The 19,549-nt window shown below is 45.9% G+C and overlaps 1 protein-coding gene across 6 annotated transcripts in view; it reads left to right on the top strand.

Annotated features, from left to right (window-relative positions):
- The window catches only part of Kcnj15 (potassium inwardly rectifying channel subfamily J member 15), a 42,857-nt gene extending 23,811 nt beyond the window's left edge, over positions 1-19,046 (top strand). For 3 of the 6 annotated variants that reach the window (XM_047565026.1, XM_047565023.1, XM_047565024.1), the window contains 2 exons: positions 13,877-13,965; positions 17,141-19,046. In XM_047565026.1, the coding sequence (XP_047420982.1) occupies positions 13,893-13,965; positions 17,141-18,288 (1,221 nt within the window). In that variant the 5' untranslated portion in view covers positions 13,877-13,892 and the 3' untranslated portion in view covers positions 18,289-19,046. Of the gene's footprint in view, positions 1-13,228; positions 13,775-13,876; positions 13,978-17,140 lie in introns of those variants that run through there. The other 3 variants (XM_047565027.1, XM_047565029.1, XM_047565028.1) reach the window with 3 other exon arrangements.
- The last annotated feature ends 503 nt before the right edge of the window (positions 19,047-19,549 follow it).

The following is a 19,549-nucleotide window of genomic DNA, read 5'->3' on the forward strand; positions in this document are numbered from 1 at the left end:
AGGGAATGTGTACAGACGTTAAAGTTTAATAAGCATTGGTCTAAAGCAGTAGATTCAACAGTTGATAATCACCCATTCCCCCCAACACACAGGAATACTTTGGAACATAAATGCACAAGATATGAATTTTCTTTCCTATAACTAATACATATATTTTTAAATATGCAAAAGTATAAACATTGGAAAGGACCAAGTAGAAGTTAAATTTGAGTAATTCCATTATTCGATTGCTATACCTGTTCCCATTACTGTAGTACCCCACATTGGAGACGCTTGTGTGAAGGAGATAAAGAAAGAACAGAGGGGAGTCTCAAAAGCCTTTCATTGGGCTAAATTGAATATGTCTATGCCTATGATTTTAGTTGTCTCTGTCAACTTGAGATATGTGTGCCTAATTTTTAAGGTGGGATATTGAAGGATATCCTTTGTCCTGGGAATCAGATTAAGAAGTCTAAGTTTTCATTTCTAGTTTGATCATTCAAATCAGTGAAGTACCCCACCCCATTCTCCACCCCCAATCTGCCTGTCTGTGGACGACCTTCTGCCTGATCTAGAACACTCTGTGTGCACTGGCTACCTACAGGTAGGCTCTGAGTTCACTTGAACACGTCTCTGTTCCTCCTCAAACATTCATTCTCCACCACGTGCCAGGCCTTGTGCTTAGTACTAGAGATTAAAGGATGAATTAAACACCTATACTTTCAGACCCTCTCTTATGGGGAAGGACAAGTTCCAAACCAGATCATGATAGCACTTGGTGGTAAGGGTAGAAGAGAAGGACAAGATGTACTGTCTGGAAGACATTTCCCTGGGGTCTTGAGGGATGGATAGGAGTTTGCCACGAGGCACAGGGCAGAAAGGAATAGGACCGAAGGGGTCTGCCCAAACAGAGGTGTAGGGCAGGAATCCTCTTTGTCAGCAGTCCTCTGGGTGTACTGTGAACTCTTCAGCGACATGAAGCCTGACATTCACAGCCCTGATTACTTACTGAAAACTCAGTTCTCAGGTTGGTGCAATCAAAACGTCTCTGAGAGTAACTGATTTCGTAGACTTGGCCAGGACAGCATGTGGAAAGTTTCTCGGTAGAACGCTGTGAGCACTTCTCATTTACAGTAAAGTCTGGAATGCCTGAGAATGATCCGTGCTAGGGAAATTGAATTTTCAGATTAACTGCATAAAAATGGAAAATCTGGTTGGAAAACCTTTCTAATTGTGTTTTCCTTTAAAGAGATAACTTCTGCTAGCATTTTAGAGACGCTGCATTTTAGCATTACCTAGAGAGAGAAAAACAGAAGAGGATTACACTGTACATTCAACTCTATTTACTGTTTTTTTTTTTAAGAAACACATTTTCCACTTTGCTGTGATTTTTAATGACTATTTAATATTTCAGCTTATAAATATTTTATACATTTAAAATCATGCCTGTGGTGATCTGGGTGGCTCTGTGTTTTAATATTTTAGCTAATATAGAGAACACTCTTGTACATTTCTCATTAGTTCTTCAAAGTTTTACTGAATCAAACAGTATGAATAAGTAGCTTAAGGTTCGGGGTGTACATTGTCAAATCACGCCCCTCAAACCTATGCTAAATTACTCCATCGGGTGATGTGTACGAAACTATTCATTTCTGCATACTTGAATGTGAATATGTCTTTAAAAATCTCTGATAATTAGATAAGTAGAAAGTAGGTCCCAGTGATTCTGTGTTTCTTGGACTGGCAGCTCTTCCTGGGTCTCATTTGTCAATGCTGCTAATCTGCCTGACCCCCAGGCTTCCCGGGGCTCAGACTGGAGTTGCTTCTCGAATTCTATTGTCTAGGGAAAACTCATCCAGGAGCATGGTTCCAATTCTGCTGGTAGATGGAAATGCCAAATGTGTCCTCCTGTCCCTGTTGAAAGTCAGGTCCATCAGTGCAGACCCCAGTTCCCAGCCCTGTGGAGGGGTCTCCCAGGCAGCCTCCAGTGCCCACTGGCGTCTCACACCAGGTGGGGTCCACCCCCTGCATCAGGATAGCGTGGCGGAGTGTACGCATGAGCTCCACGCTGACCCAACACCCAGCACTAAGCGCCTGCTGCGCAGTAACGTGTGCAAACCCAGCATCCTCTGGCCAGAGAGCTGCCCCACCCTGGCCCACCGCATTTCCATGGTAGGAAGCCAGGTGTCCCCTTCGAGTTGGTATCTCCCTCGTGCCCACAGCCACCTGTTAGAGAGGCCCATCGAGTCTCTCTGGGACCGTGTGCAGAGCCCTGCTCTTCCCTGAGGTTGCTGGCACTGTCCTCATCCACGCTTCAGTGATGCCAGCTTGGATTGCTGACAGTGCCAATTAAACAGACTCTCAGCACCTACGCCTGCCTCTTTCCAGTCCATTCTCCATCTTGTCCAAAGGATCGCTTTAAAAAGCAAGTCCAATCCTGCCTTTTCCTCGAATAAAATGCTAAGACATTTCTCCTTCCCCTAAGACAAAGGTGACGGTCCTCAGGAAGCCCTGTGTGACGTGGTTCTGTTCCTCGGTCCTGCCTGGCCCCTCTGTCCTCTCCCCTCCCCCAACCCTCCCCGCTTCCTGGAAGACACCAAGCTCAAGTCACCCCAGCCTTTGCGGGTACCATGTGTCCCTGAAACTCACCCCCGCCTGGCTTGCCTCCTCCCCTGCCCAAGTGCTTCTGCCACCTAATGCCACCTCCTGAGGGAGCCTTCCTGGAACGCCAGACCAGAATACGTCGAATGCCCCATGTGCCATCCGACCTCACGTCCTCCACTGGAGGATATTTCCATAAATATCTTCAAGTTGTTTGTGGAGAGATTTGCTCAAACCCTCTCCTCCCTGTTCCATTGTAAGTTACACTAGGATGGGGACCAAGGGGAGCTTATTCACTGCTGGGTCCCCAGAACCCCACGCAGACCTTAGCACACTCTAGGGGCCCAATAAAGTCTTGGCACACCAACGAATAAATGTTGAAGGGCTGAATTGTCTTTACACCTTTTTGATGTTTTCCGAATCCTGAGGATAAGGGTTTAGGAGAGGAAGGTTCTTATGGATTTATGGGAACTTTACATCATCAGAATATAACCCTCTGCTCTCCCCCTGCAGTAAACGTGGTTTCTTGTTGATGCGTCGGATTTCATGTTTTATTGATCATCAGTGTGTAAGAGTAACAGCTAACTTCTGTGTAGTAACTGGGAGCAGACAGGTCCGTGCCCCCTCTTCCAACCTCTCACGACCCCCGAGGCAGGAACCACTGCTAATTCCATGCTGCAGCCGGGGATCCTGAGAGTCCCCATCTCAGTTGTCTGCAAGTGCACAGCTCGTGTCAACAGGAGCAGGCTCGGTGCCCTTAACCTTTGCACTGTGCGTCTCTGAAGAAGGGTTCAGTGTTTCCTAAGCACAGAGGAGGTAATGTTCAACCTGGCTTCTGAAGGAGAGGGATTTCATGGAGAAGCGGGAGAGTGGAGAACCTTCGGGAAGCAGCAGCACGGTGCCAGGTATGGAGCCCCGAGGGCACTGAGCTGTTGGAAAGAGGCAGGAACGCACCCAGGCTCTGTCCTGGAAGGAACAAAGCCCGAGAGGGAGTGAGAGCCAGGACTTAAAAGAGTCATTTTGCTCTGGGAAGGTGTTTGGGATCTGCCTTGTCAGCAGGGGAAGCACTGGAGGATTTATGAAGGGAGGCTTGTCTGAATCGTGCTCTGCAGATGAGCACACCTTATGCTTCCCGGTAAGAGCGTGATGGACCATGGCAATGGCCAGAGGCATGTGACTGAGCTGCGGACGGACTGTGAAATCCCGCTCGTGCTTCCGAGAAGTGCCACAGGCAGACTCTGAAGACCCAGGATCACGTATGTATCTCAGCTGTTTTCTGGCGTCCTCCTTTGTTTCCAAGTCAGGGCGCCACTACTTCTAGAGTGGAGGACGTCGGCACATCTCCCGGAGGCTTTGCTCTGCCCCTGTGAACACTGACCACGTTCCTCACTCACCTTGGTACACGCAGCACTGTCCTGTTGCAAGGGGTGTTGACTTGATTCTAATTGTTTAGTATCCAGGCTGCTTTTATAAAGAAACAGTATTGAGATGGCTCGCTGCGTCTCTGGGGAAAAATCAAGAAAGGTTCAATAGGTCAGCCTGATTCCTGTGACAGTATCAGGATCATTGCATTCAGAAGTCGCAGCCAGGTTTAAACCCAGTCCAGAGAGCCTGGGGGCGGGGAGGGCCTCACACAGAACGCAGGAGGATCTGTGGCCTTAGATGACAGGGAAAGGGGAATGGTGTGTTTCCTATAAACTCTCATTGAAATTTATATTTTCTTTGCTCTGATGGTGTGCAAAATCCCACAGCTGCATCAGTGCGACTGTGACCTTGTGTGGGTGGCAGTCACAGATATCTCAGTATCACATGTATTTTGGAGCGCGAGAGCTCACCACACTTCAAAGCAACAGTTTTTGTTTAATGATTGAAAAAGAAGCACAACTGGGGACTTCTTTTCCATATTGTAACAAGGACTTTTGATATTAGTGGTGTCTTCTGGAACCTTAACTCATCTATCTATTTGAACACCTCATTCCAAAAAGACACTCCTTTGTCTCACTAATGCAGCCAAAAGGACAATAATACAAAAATGGTTAAGGATCCTGAGCTGAAAATGTTACAAGTGAGGTCAGCTCACTCTCCTGGCAGAGACCTCCAGGGACCACGCAGGAAAAGGCTGCCCCTCCAGCACACAGTGGGGGTACTTGGCATCCGAGTTCCCAGTACTGGGGAGAGCTACAGTACTGATCTTCCAAGAATGCCTTCTGTATATCAAAACCTTGTCCTGGAGGCGTTTGGGTTTCTGAGCTTCTCTTGAGCATGTGTTTGTTCTTCCCTAGGGATGACAGGAGTTTAGCAGAAAAAAAAAAAAAAAAATATATATATATATATATATGTATATATATTTATATGCATATATATAGACACACAGATATATATACATGTATATGACTGTTGTGCTATCTGTATTTCTACATATAGTACATATAGAGAGATATAGAAGTTCATATATCTGCATTTCAGAGAAACAATAAATTTTAGCTTAAGCATGTATCAATTATTGCACGGGGCATACTTATGCTAAAAGCTATTTGCTGTCCATCTGAAATTCAAATTTAACTGGGCATTTTGTATTATAACTAGAAACCCAAACACGACCAAAACTGGCCCAGCATCCTCCAGTTAATTAAATACAGATGGCAAGAATGTGTTTTCTTACACTGTTTACTGACGGAGATTAGTTCACTGCCAAAGGTCTACAACTTTGATTGAATGTGAAGGTATTTTGAAACCTAAACAGGCCTTATTATCACTAAGACACCACAAGCCTCTGTGTTTTCAACTGTGGGGCAAGAAAACAACTCAGAAATATTACCAGTCCTTAAAATAAATTGACCACAAAGCAAGAATTTGGGTATGAACTGTGTTCCCCTGGGATCCTGCGAGATCCAGTTTCTGTATCAGAGAAATGTGGTCAAAGCTTAGACTGACAGACAGTGAGACTGGATTGCGAAATGTCTTGACACTCGTCCCGTTGTTAAGTAGCTCGGTTCCAAATCAAGCAAAAGTCGTAATTTCCTTTGTCTGGGGTAAGATTCCCCATGGGACAGCATGAAAATCAACACGGAGAATTCCACCCTGGTACACAGGTGAGTCACACCAGGGTCCACTAGTCATCAAGTTAATCATAAAGACCAGCGACTCCAAATTCATTTTCTACAAAAGAAAAAATAGTCGGCACAAAACCAGAAAAACGAGCCTGGCTGCCTGAAATCCGTATCTATATTTGTAACGTGCTTTCTATGTTTCCATGCCTTCGTCACTGTCAAAAATATTGTAAATGGGAGGCAAAGAAAGATGCGGTGAGTGGTGAAAGGTGCTAGACTCAGGCTTCAAGGAGGGAGATGCAGTTGGGGAAGCTCCATCTGAAGTACTGCGAGTCACGTATGATAGTGGGTAAAAAGGTCACGCTCCAGGCTCCGCAAGTCCCCCCGCCAGAGGAAGACGGAGTGACCTGGCCACCCCTCCTTGGCTTCCTGCTCTTCCTCTCCATGCTCCGACTATGCCCAGTTTGAAGTTTTATGAAATAAAGTACACCAAAGGACACATCTGTGCGAGGACTATGGGTCCCGATCGGTGCTGTCCCCTGACTTACTCCAGGTTACAAACAAGCCCCGGCACTCCACTTCCTCTTCCTTCGCCAGACGGCCGTGTTCTGAGCCCTCTTCTCCATGTTTGAATCAGTCCAGGCAAGAGCAACAAGTGAGATTCCGTGAGCGGTTGTAGAAATCTATTCCCCGAAGAGGACCCTGGGAGCAGCGCCTGTGGGAAGCTAACGCAATACCACTGGCCTCGGTTTTCCCCCCAGACATAAATTTTCCTGTTTTACCAGTCATCTCACAACAATGCATGGCCAAGCCATGCTGTGATTAAAGGGGAGAGTATGCTTATTACCCAAGCTCTTCACATGTTGGAGCAGGAGGGATCAGGGCTGGTGAACCCAAGGAAATTTCCATCCACTCTTACCTACTGCACGTTCCTATTCTATAGGAAAGTTAGCTGTTATTAAGTAATCATGTTCAGCTGAAGTTGGTCACTCATAACAACAGACAGATGTATAATGTTTTATTTGGGTTAGCCAACTCTCTTGCAAATAAAGGGCCTGAAATTAAACTGTCTTTACAAAAAAATTCAGCAAATGATACCTCTGACTTATTCCAGTGCTTGGATTCTTTGCCATGGAAAATGGAAAATGAGTCTCCCTTTGAACCTGGTATCTGTTTAAACTTGTATTTGCTAAGTAGAGAAAGGTTGATGCTCTGTGGAATGAAAAAAAAATATTTAAAAAGAATCTGCATTGAGGAGTGAAGGGTATAAGTATGCAAACCACATTTGGGAATGGAAAATGATTTTTTTTAGTACTTATGGAATTTGAAACAATAATAATGGAATGGAAACATAGAAAAAGGCTAAATATTTGACCACAGAGGCCAATTGGATCATTAGATGCTCACATGCAAGGAGAAATGTGGGATCTGTCTTTAAAGCAATACCCAATGCTTTTCCAACGAATAATGGGATGAAAGAAAACTCTCCAACTTACCAAGCCATCACTGCAAACTCTTACCATGTACTCCTTTGGGAAATGAAGTTCTTTTTAAGACACAGTTTCTAGGGAAGCAATTCCAGAAACTCTGGTTTCGAAACTCAGGTGTGGGACCTGAGAATCTATATTTCTAAGAGTTCTTCCAAATGAGGCTGGTGCTGCAGTTGGTGGGGGGAGGGGAGGAATCTTCAGTGCTATTCTATCTTCAGTATCCAGTCAGGTGGACAGCTCATCTCAGGGTATTCCAGGACAACAAAGAGAGAGAACTGCCCATGGAAAAGACTGAGAACCACAAAGCTTATTTGCAGCCCTAACTCTGTTACTGTCTCAGTCACCTTGAACAAATCACCCAAGCTTTTGAATCTTCCTTCTCTGCGGATATAAAGTTAAGACCAGATCACTATTCCCCAAAGTGTCTCCCAATGTCAGATCAAGGGCACATCTCTCTGTAGTTAGGTGGGTTCCTTAACTATAGGACTTCTTACATCTGATAATATACAAATGTGCAACTGAATCTCCAAAGGGTGGAAACAATGGGGTGTTTGGGGGTTCGGTAGGCAAAGCTTTCCAAAATCATTTGACCACAATCCCTTTAATTGTGTTCTGCCTGGACCACACACTTGAGTGAGAGGACCCCAGAAATCCAGGCTCTCTCTGGTTCCTCCAGTATTCTCGGCCGGCGCGTGCCCAGGGTGATGCCGTCACCCAAGGAAGACACCAGGGGCAATGTTCAACTAATGGCCCATTCCTCTCCATTTTTTTCTAAGACAGTACACCTGAACTTCTACTGCCTAGAAACGCCTCATGGATAACTGAGGCTCCCACCCAGAAGCTCCATACTCCTGCATTTAATGCCATTGACTCCCTTCCCCTCCACACCATAGACACTTTGCCACGTACTTGTTCATTTTCTTGGGTACTCTGTAATCCCATAAGCAAGGAATCAAGTGGCCCACGATTCTCAAAGGGTGGTCTCAGGATAGACAACATCAGTGCCACCTGGAAACTTAGACCTGCAGCTCCTTGGGCTCCACCCCAGTGCTGCTGCACCAGGGACTCTGTGCAGAGGCCCAGACATATACCTGCTTACCAAGCCCTCTAGGTGATTCCGATGCTCACAGAAGCTCCAGAATCAGTGTTAGAGCAGAGGCAGGGTCAACTTACTCAAAAGGACCCTGTGCCTATCACTGTCCTTATCTGAAATACAGAAATAACACCTATTTCAGAGTCCATGTGAGAATTAAAATATATAATGCCTTATGAAGGCCTGGCATAAGCTCAGCAATGAGTCAATTATAGCTATTTATTCCACAACTGGATGCAAACCCACGGTGAGAGCATGGGCATATTTTACGCCTCATCTCACCGCACCACGAGACGAGATGCCCTTGGTGAATGGGTTGTGATGGGGTGCAGATAGGAGCACAGTTATGGAAGCAGCCAGATATGGTCTGCTGACAAGTCCTCCAGGTATTAGCCTCATGTGCATGCGCAAATGAATCTTTCTAAGTTGGGTTTCCTCATTTAGAAAATAGAAAAGAGTATTTCTTCATTAAGTAAAATGAGAGATTGAATTTTAGAAAATGTCCTTCATTGCTTTGAAAAGTGCCTTTTTTGATTGGCCTTTGACAATCAAAAACTGACAATAATATAAATATAGTGGCCCCCAGAACAGTGTGTCTATGAAAAGACTGTCAGGAGGCCATCAGAGGTTTCTTGCACCACAAAAGATTAGAATGCAGGATAGGATTCCCCTATAATGCTCCTGAAAGCTTGTCTTGTTGTGATGGATTAATATTGACTTAGAAGCAACGTAATAAGAAGAATCAGCCACTTTGCCTATGCTGTCCTTAGGGATTAGGCAAATCTTTCTTCTAGTTGGAATTCTGATGAATTTGGATTCTTTCTCTATTCAGTGTCTCATCATAGACCAACATTTGGAGTTTGCATTAGGTGTATTTCAGGATGTTGTGTTTTTCCTTTAAATGCAATACCTTTTAGGACAGGAATGTAATCCAGCTTTTTAAGCATGGAATTAAGGACGCCTCTGTGGACAGGTTTGCCCTAGGTTTTGCCTCTGTAACAAACAACCCCAAGATCTCTGTAGCTTACTGCAGCAAGAACCTTTACCAACCTGTTTGCAAATTGGCTGTGGCTCCAGGTATCTCATCCTAGGACAGCCCATCTGGAGACCTACCCAAGAGCAATGGCAGACCTGATTAGGAGACCAGTGTCTCTGCTCGGGTGCAGGTTGAGTCCTGGCCACTCACTCACACACCACTGGCCAGGGCAAAATCATGGCCACCCCTGATACAGGAAGTCGAAACACACTCCCCTGCAGGGCCAGGCCCAGGGAAGGATGCTCTACAGAAGGCTCCATCAGAGGTACAGCAAGCACCTGGAAGCAACCTGCGGTCACCCACAACAACCCCAGACTGCCCCAGCTCCACCTGTAAAGTCCTGCGTTCACGTTCTGAGGTACAGGTCACTGGGCTGGAGCTTGCAAATGTGCAGAATCTCTGCTCACCCTTCCCCTCCCATCCTTATGTTTCTCATGGAGAAGTAGGAGCAATTCCACAGCTCCACAGAGCTGACATTCTTTCCAACTGTCCTCAGTGGCTTGTGGGAAAAAGTGAGTTTGCAGAAGGTAAATGTAAGCTCCCCAGGAGATACAAACCAAAGGATTGCCCACTGGATCTGCTGAGTTGCCTTTTGTCCTTTAGTTGTCTTTAAAGGAACATGTCCATTTCTGAGACTATCTGGGCAAAGCCATTCGTACCCTCATCTGGCACTGATGAAGTCAGAAAATGGATTCAGACATGTCAGACCAGCTTCTGAAGAGAATTGTGGATGGCTTTGGAGGGCAGGGAAGGATCTGGCACGTGGCCAAAGCCAAAGGTCCCTGCACATGTGTCTCTGTGACCTGTCATGGGATCCCAAGAAGAGTTAAGCCTCACTGGTTTTATTTTCAATTACTTTGAAAACTGAGCTCAGTGAACCCCATGTAGATTCTTGTCAAGCATTTTTTTCTTTTAATATTTAAACCTGTGTATACTTAAAGTGAAATTTAATCCAAGTATTTTGGGTTTATAGACAAAGAGAGAGACCATCAAAAAAATCAATTTGTTGGGGCTGGGGTTGTGGCTCAGTGGTAGAGCTCTTGCCTCACACGTGTGTGGCACTGGGTCCAATTTTCAGCACCTCATATAAATAAATGAACAAAATAAAGATTCATCGACAACTAAAAAAATATTTTTTTAAAAATATCAATGTGTCAGAAAACACTTGACATGTAAAGAAAGCCTTTTAAGCAAATGAGAAACCATGTTTTCTTAGAGCGTAAAAGTCTTCCACATTCTGTTTTAGTCTGGAAGAACAAAGCGACAACTGGATTCCAATGTTATTCCTTCAGACCCTCTCCTGCAATGAGGTTGCTTGAGACTGTATGAAAACTGCAGTTTGGGGAGCCACTGCCCCTACATTGTTTCCATAAGTGAAAAAATAAATATAAATTATATATAAAATTCACATATATATGTTTCATATATATATAATAATATAATATGTAATATATTATGTAATATAATATGTAATATATTATGTATAATAATATAATATTCTTTGTGTCTACCAGGGAACACAGAATGGATGTTACCTAGGGGATGCAGAAATTGAAAACTTCCAAAATTTGATTGATATGGGACTCTAAGTTTTGAGAAGTTCTCAATGTTGTGCTCACTAGGAGGGGAAAAAATCATTCTGAAACTGATTTTTCTCTTCCTAAGAACTCATCCACTTGACAGGTGGAGGATGCTACTCTTGAGACTTAGAAAAAAGGGGTATTAAATAAACAGGGGAGGTTAGCAGAAGTGATAGGTCAAAGCTGTTGTGGGAATTAGGGATCTTTCTGCACTTAATTTTAACTAGAATTATTTGTGTTATAATACATTTTAACATAAAATAAAAATAGTGTCATATTTATATATGCCCTAGCATAATATTTGTATAAGGTTTATGTAGTGAGTATGAATGATATGCTGCAGTTTTGATCAGATTCTCCATACGCCCTTGCTTTAAAAAATCCGCACCTAACCTTGGGCCTGGGGAACCGTGGTCTTCGTTTGTGAGAACAGAGCTGGACGTTCCTGGAGACCATCAGCAGGTATTGCAGGTGCCAGTAAGCAGCAGTGCTCTTTCAGGATGCTGAGATCAGGGAGGGGACAAGGCTTCTCCCCAGGGGAAACCCTGCATCAGAGTGTGGTGGCTCCCAGAGTGTGTCCCGGACGAGTAGCCATGTCACCGGGAGCTTGTGGGACAGCCAGGTCCTCGGGCTGCACCTCCACCTGCCGCATGAGGCTCTCAGCCTCCGTTTGTTGCCATGCAGGGGAGCCTTGAGGCTTCTGGCAGGGCAGAGGAGGGGCTGGCCCAGGAGCCCCTGTGGAGGTGCGTGACTGCCGCGTGCCTAGGGCTGGGGCCGGGGTGAGTCACTGCCCTCCCTGGGCCTGGCCGTCCTGGTCGGGGGTTGCTGGTGCTCACCTGGCAGGGTTGCAGTGAGGGTCCGTGCACCTATGGAAAGTGCCTGTTGGCAGGTGGCAGCCTCTGGTCTATTTGTCATGATTCTTGCTGTTGAGCTGACCCTCGTTACGGTTGTTGCTCATCTAAATCTTTCCTGGTTATTTTGATCACTGTTCTTTGGCTTATCTGCATCCTTCCCTGTGGGCCCCTGCTGGCTGTGTTCTGATGCTCTTCCTGCATGTTACTGGCTTCTGTATTTCTTCTGCTTGGTCACTAGCTCTCTGGCCTCTGGTGGGTGTTCTTTCTGGCAGAATATTGTCTTCCAGAATATTGTCTTTGATCCTCCATTCTGACAAGAGCCTCTCTTTTTGATAGAATTTTGTTCTTCCATGAAAATGTGATGGGGACTCCTGTTCCGTCCCCCCCCCCAATGTTCTGCCCCAACCCAGAAAGCGGAGCTCTTCCAACATTGTTTGTACAACTTTTCTGATGTGCCCGCTATTCAGTTTCATTTCAAAAATGGGTTTGTTTTCTTTCTTTTATCTCTAGAAAACAAATGCTGTGCCAAATAAATAAATAAAATACACTTCACGCAAGTGCATTTTATTGACTTGAAGTAGGAAAGGGTACTATTGCCCCCTCCATTCAAAAGTTCCAGGGACTTCATGTCAATAATGATATTGCCAATCTGAGAACTGAAATCCCAGCCCACAGGTTGAAACAACATAACAAAAGCCAGAGAAATGAATATTACGTCCAGAGACTAAAGAAAATTTCTTGTGGTTCGTACTGGAATATTGTTTTTCCAGAGGATTAAGAGAGGGGGAATTAGAAGAGAATATTCTTCTGTCATTCTTCCCGGCATGAAGTTTTGGAAAACTATTATTGTCTTTCAACATTTCAGAGGATTAAACAGGTGGGGTGCAGAATCACTGAGGGAGGAAAGTCCAAGGCAGTAACATAAAAGCATATGAATACAAGTGTGTGTCTACAAAGAAGTAGATGTCTTGAAAGAAGGATGCTGCAGCATAAAATACTATTAACTGTAAGAGCGTATATCAATATGTAAATGTAAGGACGGGAACTGATGAAGGTGATGGATGCAGAGGAGACTCTGGCAGGGAACCGAGTTTAGCAAGCACCCTGTGACCACACTGGGTTCAGCCCAGAGAAGCCACACCGGCTGGTAATTGGGGGTGAATTGGGAGCAGTTTGACTCTACAACAGTAATTACTGCAAGTTAATGGCAGATCAGAAATAAGGTTGAGGTGTGTGTGCCTGAGTGAGACAGGTAAAAGCTGCGGGTGTGGATGGGCAGGTGGTAGAGAGACAGCAGGAGATCGGGAGGAAGATGCAGGACGCATAGATGATAAATAGGTGGTTTGAAAGATGATGGGTGATAATCAATAAACACACGGTTTGAAAGACTGAATATAGATGATAAAGATAAAAGATAGAGATGATAGCTAGATGGAGGATAAATGGACAGATAACAGATAGCTTGATAACTGGAATTAGTTAAAATAGAGATAGGGAGGTAAGCAGATGATAGATAGACGATAGATAGATGACATGGATAGGTAGGTAGGTAGCAGATAGGGAGATGGGTGGATGAGGAAGAAGTAGGCTGCACAAGAGCCTCTTAGATTTGGAGCGGTGAAGGGTAACGGGAGGCCGGGGGGTGTTGTGTGTACTGACAAGAACTCAGGCTTAGCTTCCAGAGCCTCTGGGCCGCCTTCCTCCTGCCAGCACCCAGCTGCAAGGCCTCCCTCTCCTCCAAGGTGCAGCATGTGTCCGAGGGGATGGCTTTGACGGTCTTTCCACTCGGATGCTCTATGACTCAACCGTTGCAATGCGTATCCACAGGCGGTGAACTATTCTAGACCCTTCCTTCCAGTGCTCACTGTTTACTTCCTCTGCACTTCCCCTTCCTGCCTCCCAAGCACGGGTCAGCTCCGGGGGCCTCAATGGGTGTGTTAACCCTGTCCTTGCAGCGTGTTTGTCCCCCGCGCTCTCCAGGCCGGGATTCTGCAGCAAGGGCGGTGGGGGTGGCTTCGGCTTCATTCTTCCAACTTTCCTGGAGCCTTTGCCCTGGTCTGGGCACGATGCCAGATGACCAGGGAGTGGAAGGTACACGCCAGGGCTGTAGCCCTCAGGGAACCGTCAGGGGCTTGCTTGGCTGGGTGCTCTGAGCAGCCACCTGTGAACACCACGTGTCACTCTTTCTTTCAGGCAGTAGCAGAGTCCCATGGTAGCCAGGTGGGTGACGGGGAACGAGGACGCACCACCTGCCCTGAAGAAGACTCCCTGTGACCTGCCAAGTGAGTGACCAGGTAGTAAACGGTCTGAGGGCAGAGGGCACTCAGGGGAGGAGAGATGGAGGTGGGGCAGCCCCCAGCTCATGTCCACCAGCTGCTCTCTTTTCCATGGAGAAAAGGGGACCCAGTACATGCAGAGGCCATAGGTCTTGCTCTGTGATCTACATCCACCAGCCCCAAGAGGAGGCATGTGGAGGTCATCAGCCCCAGAGCTCCCAGCAGAGGCACAGGATGCCTGCCCCAAGCCTGGCCCATTGCCCCTTGGAGGAGAGGTTGGGCCAGAGCCCCAGGGCCCTGCCTTCCTAGAAACAGGGCCAGGTTTCCCAGAAGCTGCCAGCGGGCTGAGCCGGGAACTTCATTTGTGGCCACAGGACGCTGGTGTCACACTCACACTTGAGAACTTAAGCCTGTTTTTATTTCAGTAGGTTGAATGGCATCCACTTGCCCAGCAGTCTCCTTTCTTTGTTGAAGTGCGTGCAGCTACTTGTGCGTAAGCTGTGCTTGTCTTTGGCAGAACCCACATTGTGGGCTCTCCTCTGTATTTGGTCACGTGGGCACAGCGCATCCTCTCCTAAGCTCCACTGGGCTCACTTCCCCTCCCTACACCCACAAGTGTGGCCCAGCGTGCGAAAGGGAAGGGCCATGCTCATCATTCACATCCTGTTCTTCCCTTATACCCGCATCCCGAGGAGGCTGGGCAGGCTTCAACGAGTAAAAGGAATTCTGAGTGACTTAGAGCGCTTCTCTGCAATGGAAGCGATAACGTGGATTTCCAAGAAAAGAAAAGTCACTTCAAGGGGGCATTTAGTAAATGACGCACCCTTAATAAAGTAACAGGAAAATTGAAATGCCCAGCTGGTCCCCTGCATCCTGAACAGGTATGGACCCAGGTGGACCCAGTTTCCATTTCCTTGAAGGGGACTGCCTGGAAGATTATTTTCAAAATTTTATTGGAATAATGCCCCTCTAACAGAAAACATTATTGCATGAATCATAAACCACTGCAGGGTATCTGTTCCTTTTTAAAGAGGGATTTTTTTTCCAATTCTTAAAATACCGGTAAGGTGGAAAAAACCCTGGCAACCACGTCAAGTTATCCTGTAATCACACGTTAACTTTTTCAAGGACTGTTGAAGCCCTTCATCTCAGTCACCAGGCAGGTACCATGTAGGAGGCTGTGCCCAGACGGCTTACTCCCGGCTGTTGGCACAGAGCAGAGTGTCCCTGGGGCTGAACGTGGGGGCCGGTGCAGCTTCCAGGTAGGTGTTTCTGATACAATGTCAGATGCCCACGCTTACCTATGTTCGCAAATGCTCTTTAAAATAAATTTCTCATGCTGGTTCTACTTACAACTAAAAAGTATGGCAGAATCTGCTATAAATATGTTTTTGGTTGTTTAATAATTGAATTTTTCCAATGTCATCAAGAACTAAGAGAGTTCATGAATTCAAAATTTTCATTGGGTCAGAGAGGAAAATTGTTACAAAGAATGTGAGACATATGATAGGTTTAAAAATTTATTACACTTAGCATGATATTCTCCAGCTCCATTGATTTACCTGCAAATACCATAATTTTATTCTTTTAAGGCTGAGTAATATTCTGCTGTGTATATATACCATGTTTTCTGTATCCATTCATCTGTTGAAGGACACCTAGGTTGGTTCCAAAGTTTAGCTATTGTGAATTGAGCTGCTATATATATTGATGTGACTGTGTCACTGTAGTATGCTGATTTTAAGTTCTTTGAGTATAAACTGAGGAGTGGGATAGCTGGGTCAAATGGTCGTTCCATTCCATGCTTTCTGAGGAATCTCCATACTGCTTTCCATAGTGGTTGCACCAATTTGCAGTCCCACCATCAATGTATGAGTGGACCCTTTTCCCCACATTCTTGCCAACACTTATTTTGCTTGTATTCTTGATCATTGTCATTCTGACTAGAGTGAGATGAAATCTTAAGTCAATCCCCCAAAACCAAAGGCAGAATGTTTTCTCTGATGCAGATGCTAATTCACTGTTGTATGGCAGGGTGGGGGGGGGCGCTAGGGAAGAATAGAGGTACTCTGGATTAGGCACAGCGGAGTGAAGGGAGGGGAGGGGTAGGAGGGTAGGAAGGAGAGTAGAATGAATCAGACATTATTACCCTATGTGCATATGTTACTACACAACCAGTGTGACTCTACACCATGTACAAACAGAAGAAAGAGAAGTTACACTCCATTTATGTATAATGTGTCAAAATGCATTTACTGTCATGTATAACTAATTAAAACAAATTTTAAAATATCAAAAAAACTTATTGCTATTATTTGAGTTTTAAAAATGTGTACTAATATTCTCCATCACTCCATCAAAAACTATCTTACAGGTGGCAGCTTTTAGCTATACCAGTACTGGACTTATGCTCAGCAAATATTTAATTTTCTAGAATGGGAAATCATGATAGCTGAGTGTAAATGTTCAGAGTGTTCCATGAGATGCATGCAGAACAGCATGTTATCACAACTCTCCATCTCATTTAATCCTCACAGACACCCCAAAGAGTGTCTTTTAAAGATTGAAGAGCTGAAATCCAGAGAGTTGAAATATCTTGCCTGGTCATACAGCTGATAAATTACAATCAGTGTCTTACCCACGCCTGCTTTTCTCCAGGGCCCAGGTTCTCTGCTCTGTCCCACCAACGAGCTCCAATACACATCAGCTAGTCTTCCTTCACAAGTCTCCTCTTACATAGGTCCAATATCCAGACAGCCTTCCATATCCACAGGTCTGCATCTACAGATTCGACTAAGCACAAATAGAAAATGTTGGTTAAAAAAAAAAAAATCAGGTCCCTATTGAACATGTGCAGACGCTTTTCTAGTCATTAGTCTCTAAACAGAACATCACCACTATTTGCATAGCATTTGTATTATACAGTATTATAAGTAATCCAGAGATGATTGGAACTGTTGCAGCGAATGTGCATAGGTTAAATACAAACACTATGTCCTTTTATATAAAGGACTTGAATATCCTTGGGATTTGGCATTGATGAGGCATCCTGGGACCTATCATTGGTTCCAAGTGATGACTGCACCATCATAGTTATTTCATGTGATTGCTTTATTTCTAGTTTCTGGAAGTCCCATTACACATGACTGTAATGGGACATCTTCCTTTGTCACTTCCGTAGGTGCTCCCAAGAGCTTGACAATGGACACCATTCACATCAGCATGTCCAGCGCCCCCCTGGTGAAGCACACTGCAGGGGCTGGACTCAAGGCCAGCAGACCCCGAGTCATGTCCAAGAGCGGACACAGCAATGTGAGAATCGACAAGGTGGATGGCATCTACTTGCTGTACCTGCAGGACTTGTGGACCACTGTCATTGACATGAAGTGGAGATACAAGCTCACCCTGTTTGCTGCCACCTTTGTGATGACCTGGTTCCTTTTTGGAGTGATCTACTATGCCATCGCGTTTATCCACGGAGATTTAGAACCCAGGGAGTCTCTCTCCAATCACACCCCCTGCATCATGAAAGTGGACTCGCTCACGGGGGCCTTTCTGTTTTCCCTGGAATCCCAGACCACCATTGGCTATGGAGTCCGTTCCATCACAGAAGAATGCCCTCATGCCATTTTCCTGTTGGTGGCTCAACTGGTCATCACCACCTTGATCGAAATCTTCATCACAGGTACCTTCCTGGCCAAAATCGCAAGACCCAAAAAGCGGGCGGAGACCATCAAGTTCAGCCACTGTGCGGTCATCACCAAGCAGAACGGGAAGCTGTGCCTGGTGATCCAGGTGGCCAACATGAGGAAGAGCCTGCTGATCCAATGCCAGCTCTCAGGCAAGCTCCTCCAGACCCACGTCACCAAGGAAGGGGAGCGGATCCTCCTCAATCAGGCCAGTGTCAAATTCCATGTGGACTCCTCTTCTGAGAGCCCCTTTCTCATTTTGCCCATGACATTCTACCACGTGTTGGATGAGACCAGCCCCCTGAGGGACCTCACACCCCAAAACCTCAAGGAGAAGGAATTCGAGCTGGTGGTTCTCCTCAACGCCACTGTGGAATCCACCAGTGCTGTCTGCCAGAGCAGGACATCTTACATCCCAGAGGAGATCCACTGGGGTTTTGAGTTTGTGCCTGTGGTTTCTCTGTCCAAAAACGGCAAGTACGTGGCTGATTTCAGTCAGTTCGAGCAGATCCGGAAGAGCCCAGATTGCACCTTTTACTGTGCGGATTCTGAGAAGCAGAAACTTGAGGAGAAGTACAGGCAGGAGGACCAGAGGGATCGGGAGCTGAGAAGCCTGTTGTTGCAGCAGAGCAACGTCTGACTGGGCACCGCCCGGGCTCACCTCCAGAGCTGTCTCCACGCCGGGCTCCCTGCACACACGTTTGCTCTGAGAAGGAAAATGTGTGGACACACGCTGCCCAACAGTGTGGACGTGCTCAGGCCACCTGTACCTTAAATCTGGTGCCTGAAGGGCTTCCGACTGGAGAGGGTTCTTTTGAAGTGCTTCCTTGGAAGTGAATTCCAAGAATTCGAGTTTTCTAAAGTGGGGACGCCTTGCAAAGAACTGGGTGTAGGGCAACAGCAATGAGGTCCTGCGCGATGGACAGACATTGAGCAATGCTGATACTGAAAGGGAATGCATTTCTCTACAGGAATATCAGCTAGAACATGAGGTATTTATTTCATCCGAGTATCAAAGGCATTACAGTCAAGGGTTGAAATGTGGTTCAGTGTTCACTTGTATTATTGCTCTCAAATGCATTCTTTTTGACCAGAGACTATGTTATATATAATGATGACGATCTGGTAATGAATGCCCCAAGAGGGACGATACTCACAAAATACGGTCGTTCCATTTTCGCCATTCTTCAAAGACTGAACTGATCAAGGCAGGAATTAACAATTGCAAAAACACGTCCATGTCCCGATGTTGTCGTTTCCACTGACTTTTTTGTTGGGATGTCTGAAGCCCCTTTCTATGAAAAAATGAGATTGACAGAACAGTCACACAGCATTATCTAGGGGCTTATGAACAACACGGGTCATCAGGTCCCAGCTGAACTTGCAGGACCAGCATCCGTATCTACACAGCTCCCCCAGTGATGTGAATGCAAGTGAAAGTTCAAGGTCTTGGCCCTGGTTTCCAAAGTCACCTTCTGAAATTGCATGTCCATGCCCTGGCCTCCAGCCCCGTCCTTTCTTTCTCTAGCTCACTAAGGCTGGCCCACATTCCTTTCAGCCATTTCACCGCTTACCTATTAAAGTACCTTGCCCACAAAGGCACTGTGGAGCATTATCCACTGAGGTTCCAAGGGCAACAGAGAGCGCTCGAGACTTGTGCTTTTCTCCAGAACATGGCTGGAAGATGATGGGTACCACAAAGAAAATGTGAGCCTCGCGACAATAATGATGTTTGCTCAGAGGTTGTGGTTCATGAGCGTGGGTGGGCTGTGAAGAAGAGGGGCTGAGGGCAAGCAATTCATAAGCCAGATGCCCTCTTGAGCTGGGTGTGGTGGTGCTGAGGCAGGAGGATTTCAAGCTCAAAGCCAGCCTCCGCAACTTAGCAAGGTGCTAAGCAGCTC

The sequence above is a fragment of the Sciurus carolinensis genome, chromosome 9, assembly GCF_902686445.1.
Source record: "Sciurus carolinensis chromosome 9, mSciCar1.2, whole genome shotgun sequence".
Lineage (NCBI taxonomy): Eukaryota > Metazoa > Chordata > Mammalia > Rodentia > Sciuridae > Sciurus > Sciurus carolinensis.